General features: G+C 41.0%; 1 protein-coding gene across 1 annotated transcript; it reads right to left on the bottom strand.

The window, feature by feature from the left end:
• Window positions 1–7,490: 7,490 nt before the first annotated feature.
• LOC109215861 (transcription factor MYB57-like) lies at window positions 7,491–9,163 on the bottom strand. The gene is made up of 4 exons (XM_019379975.1): window positions 9,018–9,163; window positions 8,673–8,802; window positions 8,464–8,564; window positions 7,491–7,863 (listed from the first exon to the last, which is right to left on the bottom strand). The coding sequence occupies exons 1-4, from the start codon at window positions 9,160–9,162 to the stop codon at window positions 7,562–7,564; spliced, it is 678 nt and encodes a 225-aa protein (XP_019235520.1). The 5' UTR covers window position 9,163; the 3' UTR covers window positions 7,491–7,561.
• Between the last annotated feature and the right edge of the window lie 1,081 nt (window positions 9,164–10,244).

The raw sequence follows: 10,244 nt of genomic DNA, 5'->3' as shown, positions 1-10,244 counted from the left end.
GTAATACAGAATGCTCGGCGTGCTCCTCTTGACTACGCGTGTATACCAGAATATCATCAATGAATACAATAACGAACGAGTCAAGATAAGGCCGAAACACGCTGTTCATCAAATGCATGAACGTTGTTGGGGCATTGGTCAGCCCAAAAGACATCACAAGGAACTCATAATGACCATATCAGGTCCTGAAAGCTGCCTTAAGAATATCCGAGTCCCTGATCTTCAACTGGTGATACCCTGACCTGAGATCAATCTTGGAGAACACCCTCGCTCCCTGAAGCTGGTCAAATAAATTATCAATACGAGGCAAAGGATACTTGTTCTTGATTGTGACTTTGTTCAACTGCCTGTAATCAATGCACATCCTCATCGTGTCGTCCTTCTTCTTCACAAATAGGACAGGCGCACCCCACGGCGACACACTAGGCCGAATAAACCCCTTATCAAGGAGTTCCTGAAACTGCTCCTTCAACTCCGCCGGTGCCATACGATACGGTGGAATAGAAATAGGCTGAGTGCCCAGCACCAAATCAATACCAAAATCTATATCCCTATCCGGTGGCATGCCCGGCAAGTCTGCAGGAAACACATCTGGAAAATCCCTCACTACTGGGACTGAATCAACGGTAGGAGCTTTTGCACTGACATCCCTCACGAAGGCCAAGTAAGAAAGGCAACCCTTCCCAACCATCCGCTGGGCCTTCAAAAATGAAACCACCCTACTGGGAACATAATTCGTCGAACCTTACCACTCAATCTGTGGCACACCCGACATGGCCAACGTCACTGTCTTAGCATGACAGTCCAAACTAGCGCGACACAAGGATAACCAATCCATGCCCAATATCACATCAAAATCCACCATACAAAGTAACAGAAGGTCCACTCGGGTATCCAAACCTCCAATTGTCACCACACGACCGATATGCGCGGTCCACAACAATAGTATCGCCCACCGGAGTAGATACACGAACAGACGAAACAAGAGACTCACGGGGCGTATCAAAATAACGAGCAAAATATGATGACACGTATGAAAAAGTGGAACTAGGGTCAAATAACACAGAGGCATCTCTGTGACAGACTGAGACGATATCTGTAATCACAATATCCGAAGTGATAGCATCTGCTCTGGCTGGGAGTGCATAAAAACGGGCCTGACTACGACCGGATCGACCTCCCCCTCTGGGGCGACCACTAGCTGACTGACCTCCACCCTGAGCTGGCTGAGCGGGTGGGGAAGTAACTGGTGCTGAAGCCAAAGGCTGACTCCTCTGCTGGGACGAACCTCCCATAAGACGGGGACAAAACCTCTTGATATGACCCAATTCTCCACGCTCGAAGCAACCTCTACCGGCCACTGGAAATGGGAACTGAAGGGAGCCCCGAGCACCGGGATACCCACTAGAAGAACCAGGCATAGATTAACCCTGAACCGATGGTGCATGAGTCGAACTCTGAGCTGGAAGGGCACTCTATGAGAACCATGGCCAGATGACCCACCACGGTGACCCGAACGAGCTGACTGAGCATGTATGAATGGACGGTCTCCGCCGTACTGAAACTAACCCTTAGAAGGTACGCCACCAAAACTACCAGATCCCCGAGGCCTCTTGGCCTCCCTCTCAACTCGCTCCTGGCGGTGAACCGACTCTATCTCTCTGGCAATGTCAACTACCTCCTCAAAAGAAGCGCCAGATACCCTTTCTCTGGTCAGAAAAATTCGTAACTGATAAGTGAGGCCATCAACGAACCTCCTGATCCTCTCCCTATCCGTGGGAACTAGCCAGATAGCATGACGGGCTAATTCTGAGAACCTCATCTCATACTGCATCACGGTCATGTCCTCCTGACGCAACTGCTCGAACTGCCTGTGCAGCTCCTCTCTGCAGGAATGCGGTACATACTTCTCCAGGAAGAGAATGGAGAACTGATGCCCAGGGGCTGACCCTGTAAGAGTCAAGCGGGTTCAGTTGAATCCACTTCGTTAAAAAATTATACTGTATATATAGATAAATTATATTTAAAACAAAGAAATTCATATAGAAATAATAACTTGAACCTGCTTGATGTAATTGCGCCGTCTGTGGAGTTTGTCCAGCGGGTTCAAAACGTTTGACTGGTACTGAGATCGAATCCATTCGGTGCTTGGTCAATATAAACTTTTGGCCGAGTTTTACGTACCATAAGGCAAAGACAGTTTGTCCCATCTAAATTTATTAGTCTCATGTCCTCTTTTTTGTCATTTTACTATTTTACTTTATTTCCTTTACTTGAAATAAATAATAATTATTCTATAGTTTAATTTTTATTAAAAAATTAAACCTATCCACAAAATGAATTTTGATTCAAATTTTAGTGATCTTATTCAAATTATTTATTTGTTAGTTTAATTTAATTTTAGACTATGTTGAAATGTCTATTTGCTTTATATAAAATTTTTGGATTTGGTTATAACTCGTTTTCACTAATTATTGTAATTATTTTGGTATTTATAAATTTTATTATTCTCTTTTGTTTAGAAATAAAAACTTCTAAAATAATAACAAGAAAAATTCTAGATTTTATAAAACTGTTAAATTAAATAGATAAATTGCTAAAAATAAAAACATATAACTTTTTGTATCTTTTTAAAATAATTTGTTAAAAACTATAAAGCATGACTTTACAATGACTTCGTCTTGAGATTTTCTTTTAAAAAAAAAAAGTGATCAAACCTTATATGCTTGTCATACCCTACACAATTTATACTAATACATATCATTTTTTGTTTTGAACCCGCTTGTATAGAATTCTGGGTCCGCCGCTGAGGTATGGGGCGCTGCACCGACAGGCCTATGCCTCTCATAAGCCTCCCACCAAGTGAAGGCAGCTCCAGAAAATTGAAAAGTAGTAAATGCGACCCCACTGGTCTCCAGAATACCCGTTGTACGAAGAATCCTCTGACACTTGTCCAAGAAACCCTGGGCATCCTCGCTCTCTGCACCACTGAAAGTCGGAGGCTGAAGTCTACCAAACCTCTCCAATCGATGCTGCTCGTCATCAAGCATTACTGGTACTAAAAAATCCTGAGCAGGTGCAACCGGCTGGGCTGGTGGTGCGTTCGATGTCTGCAGTCCCTAAACAACCTGCTCGGGTGTACGCGCGACGGGAGTGTGAGTGCCTCCCCCGGCCTGAGAAGTAGTTGTTGCTGTAGAAACTGCGACCGCCTGAGCAAGACTAGTGCACACGGTCAAGATCTGAGCCAATGTCTCCTGAAGGCCCGGATTAACAATAGGCACAGCCGGTGCCTGAGCTGGTCCTGCTGGAGCATCCGCAACTGGGACCTGATCATGAACTGGGGCGGCTGGTGGATCTGCAGGTGCTGCCCTATCTGCGGTGCGGGCTACACCCCTGCCCCTACCACGGCCTCGACCGCGACCTCGGCCTCTAGCGGCCCCAACTGGTGGTCGTCCGTCCTGACTTGTAGCACGTGTCCTCACCATATGTGAGAGAATAGAATAACAGAAGTTTAGTTACCAGAATCACAGATTCGCATGACAAGAATTCAAGAATGTGAAGTTTTTTCCTAAAGGTTCTGCAGCCTCCCGAAGATAAGTACAGACGTCTCCGTACCGATCCGCGAGACTCTACTAAACCTGCTCATGACCCGTGAGACCTATGTAACCTAGGCTCTGATACCAACTTGCCACGACCCCAAAACTGACCCGGTCGTGATGGCGCCTATCGTGAAACTAGGCCAGCCGACACAATTTCAAAATAGTTCAACATTTCATTTAAATCTTAAATAATACCATTTTCAACTAATATTCCATAAAACATATAAAGTTAAAACCAAACAAAAGCGGAAAATACAAGCCCGACCTCGGGTGTCACTAAGTCATGAGCAATACTACACTTGTTCCGAAACACAACTAGACCAAAATAGTCTGAAATATCCAAAGTTTACTAGAAGGAAGATAAAGAAGGAGAAGGCGGAACTGCGAACATCAGGCAGCTACCTTGCTATCTCTGGTGAAATATGCGTCCGGAATAGTGAACAGCCGCTACCGTGGCCTGAGATACCTGAATCTGCACACAAGGTGCAGGGGGTAACGTGAGTACACCAACTCAGTAAGTAACAAGTCCAAACATTGGACTGAGAGGTAGTGACGAACTAAATCTCAGCAATTATAACACATTTAAATTGTACAAAAAAGTAGGCATGCTGGAAATTCAATATTTTAAACTTGACAGTAAGGAAAAATGCTAATCCGAACAATGTAAAGTATAAAGCTCAGTAAAACTCTACATGTCAATGCCAGAAATGTATGAAAATGCATCATGTGCTCCCACTCTCAAGTGCTCAACCACTCGGTACCACATATGGCCATCCGGCCCAGGGAAATCCATTCCATAATATATAAACAACACTGACCTCAAGTCAACCGGTACCGAGGAACAAGGGTAATCCAACCCTGAGGAGAAATCCATCTCCAGGTATCAGTACTTCGGACAAATCCATGTCCAGGGAAACCCATCCCTCAATAATATCAGTAAGTACTTCGGACAAGTCCATGTCTAGGAAAATCCATCCCTCAATAGTGTCATCCACGCTTACTGTGGGTGTATAGACTCCGGAGGAGCTCCTTTCAGCCAAGAGATATAACAAGCCAATGAAGGCATAATCAATAATCTGCTGCGGCGTGTAGCCCAATCCTATAACTGTCACTCAAATTCAGGTTCTCGGCCTCACTCAGTCACAACTCTCCAGTCTCACACACACGGCCTCACAATATCGAGAAACTATCCCGAAATAATGACATGATGTGCCAAATAACAAATATCGAGATTGAGACATGACATAATATGCATGAACAAGACTGAGTACAGAATATCAATGAAGATAATGATATGACAGAAAGAAACGACCTCTCGGGTCTCAACAGTATCGGCGTGAAGCCCTAACATGATAATTAGCATGATTTAAAGCTCATTAACTAAATCACATAATCACTACACAGGTATCAGCAAGAAAGAGTCACTAAGCGGTGCAATGGAATGATCCAGGCCGCAATTCTCACGGTGCACGCCCACACGCCCGTCACTTAGCATTTGCGTCACCTCAATATTTAATTATGAAACACATAGTTCGGGGTTTGAACCCTCAGAACCAAGTTTGGAAGCGTTACTTACCTCAAACCAAGCCAAAACTCTAACCCGCGATGCCCTTGCCTCTCGCTCCGGCCTCCGAATGCTCCGAATCTAACAAAAATCAGTATAGTATCATCAATACACGCTAAAGGGATGAAACCCACACGAAAATTATCAAATTAGACCCAAAATCCCGAATTTGCTCAAACCCGGCCCCCGGCCCCACATCTCGGAATCCAACAAAAATTGCAAAACTAGAAACTCCTTTCACTCCCGAGTCTATACATACCAAAATCATCAAAATTGGACCTCAAATGGCTCGTCAAATCTCCAATTTAAACTCTCCAAGTTCAAGCCCTAATCTCCCAATTTCTTCCCTAATTTTCCCACTTCTAATATCATGATTAAACAATGGAATAATCGCCATAAACACAAGATACAAGGCCCAAGTAGCTTACCTCACTGAAAACACTTGATTCCCTCTTGAAATTACAACTCCCAAGCTCCAACTCGTTCAAAAATGGTGAAGAAATGGTAGAAATTCGCGAAGGGGAACTTATATACTTTCTGCCCAGCACTTCTGCATCTGCGGTCCTCTAGTCGCATCTGCAATGCCGCACCTGCGGAAAATCCATCGCAAGTGCGGTCCTCACTTAAATTCCAGAACCCGCTTTTGCGGTCAACTTCTCGCTCCTGCGGTCTCGCAGGTGTGGTACGATGTTCGCACCTGCGACTCTTGCACTCTCCGCTATGGCCGCTTCTGCGGCTGATCCTCCACTTCTGCGTTGCCGCACCTGCGGTTCCCACTCCGCAGGTGCGGTTATGATAGCTGAAACACACCAGAAATTTCATCAACTCTCAAACCTCAAAAACCAATCCATCAACCATCCAAATTCATCCCGAGGCCCTCGGGACCTCAACCAAACATACGAACAAGTCACATATCACCATTCAAACTTATTTCAATCTTCGAAACACTTAAAATAACATAAAAATACCAAATCACCCTCGGATTCAAGCCTAAGGATTTCCAAACTTCTGAATTCCGCAAACGATGCAAAAACCTATCAAACCTCATCCGAATGACCTGAAATTTTGCACACACGTTACAATTGGCACAACGGACCTACTCCAATTTCCGAAATTCCATTCCGACCCCGATATCAAGATTTTCACTGCCAACCGGAAAACTCCAAATCTCCAATTTCGCCAATTCAAGCCTAAATCTACCACGGACCTCCAAATTACATTCCAAACACGCTCCTAAGTCCGAAATCACCTAACGAAGCTATCCGAACCATCAGAATTCACATCTGAGACCTTCTACATATAAGTCAACATCCGGTTGACTTTTCCAACTTAAGCTCCAAAATTAGAGACTAAGTGTCTCATTTCACTCCAAGATCACTCCGAACACAGAACAACCAACACGATATGATGAAGTACAACTGAACAACACATAAGAAGCAGAAATGAGGGAAACAGGGCTGTAACTCATGAAACGACCGGCCGGATCGTTACAACCCGCTGCACTAGCTAATTATTGTTGATGTTGTTAATGTAATCATAATACATAGTTACTCAATTATCTAAAAAACATGTGAAATATCAAATGTGCTTATGAACAGCCAATTAGTGCAAAACGGCTTTTGGGGTTTATTAATTTCCGTTTTTCCATTTTTGGTATCAGTCAAACTTGTAGAGCCAAGTCCATTACTTCTAAATATAGAATATGCACATTAATCACCTGTCATTTCCCCCTTTAAATGCCCTCTTGCATTTTTTTTTATTCGTTTATCCTTCTTTATCTATAATTTAGTAAACAAAAGAAACAATAATGCACGAAAGTAAGCTAATAAGCATGTGACAATAATGTGCCCAAAATGGATAAGGATTTAACTTAGGGCAGAGATTTTTTTTTTTTTTTTTTTTTGAGCAAAGGGCAAAGATTACTTCTAGCTCGCGGTCAAAACTATTTATATTCGGTAGCTGCAAAAGTGTATAAATATTTTTTTATTTTTTTGTATATAACATACAAAAATGAATATATATAAAAATATTTAATTTATTTGGAGCCATTATTTTGAGAGCGGCTGTACAGTGTCATTTTCCCTTTTACTAACTTATATTCACCGACCTTGTAATTATTTGCCACTATCAATATAAGTTAATTTGTCATTCTTGGTTACCTGTGTTATTTTCTGAGTAACTAGTTTTACTTATCATGACTTACTTTTAGATATCTTTAGGTGAGATGATACTATAACAATTCTTTTACGCTGTAGAAAAGTTAAACTCAATGAATAATTAGATTGAACAAACTGTACATGATTTTTGTTCCTTAAGTTTTTTCCCCCTTCAAATGAAGAAATTACATTCACACTTGTCTGTCTATACAATTCAAACTCTTTCTTTCTTCATTTTACTACTATTCCCATATAGAAGATGAAGTATCATCCCTTGGACTAATACTATTGTTATTATCTTCAGAAAAACACTGAGGATAACATGAACATATGTTTAATCTACAAAGGTACATATGATGTTCCATTTGACTTTGTTCATATGTCCAACTTGGTATCCAATCTGGTAATGTTGTTTCGTTTGACGAATGATCATTGCTATAATTAGAAACTTCCGTTTCGGTTAAAGAATCAGCAGAGGAACAATCATCTTTACCAAATGATGATTTTAATTCTGAATTAGTACTTGTATTGCTTCCAGAGCATTCTGTAAGATAGAAACAAATATTTATTAGTTAAGATATGTATATATAGAGAATATAGAGAGAGTAAAAAAAATGACAGCCCGGTGCACAAAGTATCCCGCGTTCACACGGGGCCCGAGAAAGGGCCGCATCCCAAGGGGGTGTGATGCAGGTAGCCTACCCAGATGCAAGCATCAGTAGCTGATTCTACGGCTCGAACCCGTAACCTATAGGTCACACTGAGACAATTTGACCGTTTCTCCAAGGTTCCCAGCCTACCCTGGTGCAAGCATCAATGGCTGATTTCACGGCTCGAACCTGTGAGCTATAGGTCACGTGGAGACAACTTGACTGTTGCTCCAACGCGCCTCAGCCTACCCTGATGCAAGCATCAATGGCCGATTTCACGGCTTGAACTCGTGACCGGTCACACGAAGACAACTTGACCGTTGCTCCAAGGTTCCCCAGCCTATCCTGATGCAAGCATCAATGGCTGATTTCACGGCTTGAACCCGTGACTATAGGTCACATAATGACAACTTGACCATTGCTCCAAAGACTCCCTCCGGAATATAGAGAGAGTAATGAAAGAATAATTAATTAAGCAGAATCTTGAATTGGACCTTGTTCATAAATCTGTGCTTTCTTTCTTAAATGACTTCGCCAATAATTCTTTATTTCATTATCAGTTCTTCCCGGCAATTCTTTAGCAATCTTTGACCACCTGTAATATCATAAACACTAAAATTAATAATCAATATGAACTAGAAAAAGGACATCACATATTAATTTTTTCTTTAACATGAAATATAAAAGAAGGAAGATTAATTACTTGTTTCCAAACTGTTTCTGAAGTTGAACAATTAAACGTTCTTCATCTTCAGTAATATGGCCATGTTTTAAATTAGGTCTAAGGTAGTTCATCCATCTCAATCTGCAGCTTTTTCCACTTCTCCTTAGCCCTGCATGCAACCAAATTTTGTACACAAGTTAAAATATGGTGCTTTTTATATTACATGGCATAAACGAATATGTGAAAAATCACTACATTTCAACAGATACGTACTAAGTTTTAAACTCACTATTGCAAATGCGCAATGAGTTCGGTTTAAGAACATAAATAATGAACCAATCAAATATAAATTCTGAACCCGCCTCTGAGCTGAATCATATATACCTGAAGCCTTTGCTAACGCATCCCAACGACGTTCACCTAAAATGGCAACAATAGATGCCAGTCTCTCGTCTTCCTCTTCGAACCAAGGCCCTTTCCGCAGTTTTTCTTCTTCTTGCATGGTAATTAGTTGCAATTGGAAAGCCATGTATTATATGCTATGGTTGTAGCAACTTGAGAAAGTGACACTCCTTATATAGTACACAAAAATAGGTAATTTGCATATAACAAAAGGGTGGGGGGTGGGGGGGGTGGTAACTAACTAGAAGATCCAACCTGGCAAAGTAGGTGGATAACACTAGTTTGTGGAAACACCACCACTGGCTTAAATACATTCACCCTCTTGAGGATTCTATTAGGTCATTAAAAAGGATTTAATTATTTTGAAAAATTTATATTTTTAGCCGCTCCCAAAAATAATAGCCGACAAAATATATATTTTTTTGTACACAGTCAGACCTTTCTATAACAGCGTCCCCTATAGTTTGATGTCAACCTTTAGGAGTAATTCATCAAATTGGTTAAATCTAAAATAATAACATACTCTTTATTTATAATAGTCATTCACAATAAAAACCGTTTTTTCTTGAAAACGATTTTTATGTTATGTTATAGTATAACATCACTTCACTATAGCAGCAAAAAAATATCGGAACAAATGAAACTGTTATAGAGTGATTTGACTGTATATGTGTATTATATTCATATAATATACATATTTTATATGCTGTTTGACTAGCGAATGCAATTAATCTCTGCCGATCGGCTAATTTTGTATTTTGCCCTTTAATATTTCAGTTTCAATTTTGATACCTAATGGAGTTCTATCTCCCTTTATTGCATCACTAGTTTTGGTATAGTACCCCAAAGGTTCTGTTATAGAACTCCTTAATGCCATACAGTTTGTATAAAGAATTTGTCTTATTTCATTAAAATAATGTGGAAACTTGAACTTTGAATATGCATGAGGTCACATTGTAAAGAAAACACAAAGATAAGCATATATAATTAATGCTTTGGTGCATAAGCAGAAATCCAAAAGATGTATCTGCCCAAATCTTTCCTCAAAGTTTTCTGTGGGGGCATTTCAATTCTTAATGTTTGCAGCTTTGTTTGAGTTGAAACTTAGCACTCTTTTAAAAGCCTAAATCATCAAGCAAAGTCATTTTCTGAGTAATGGTAAAAGGGCGGTCAGGTATATAAAGCATCCCGTATTCACGTAGGGACCGG

This window comes from Nicotiana attenuata, unplaced genomic scaffold, assembly GCF_001879085.1.
Source record: "Nicotiana attenuata strain UT unplaced genomic scaffold, NIATTr2, whole genome shotgun sequence".
NCBI classification, from domain to species: Eukaryota; Viridiplantae; Streptophyta; class Magnoliopsida; order Solanales; family Solanaceae; genus Nicotiana; species Nicotiana attenuata.
The sequence above is the reverse complement of the archived record's forward strand: the minus strand, read 5'-3'. Positions and strand labels throughout refer to the sequence as shown.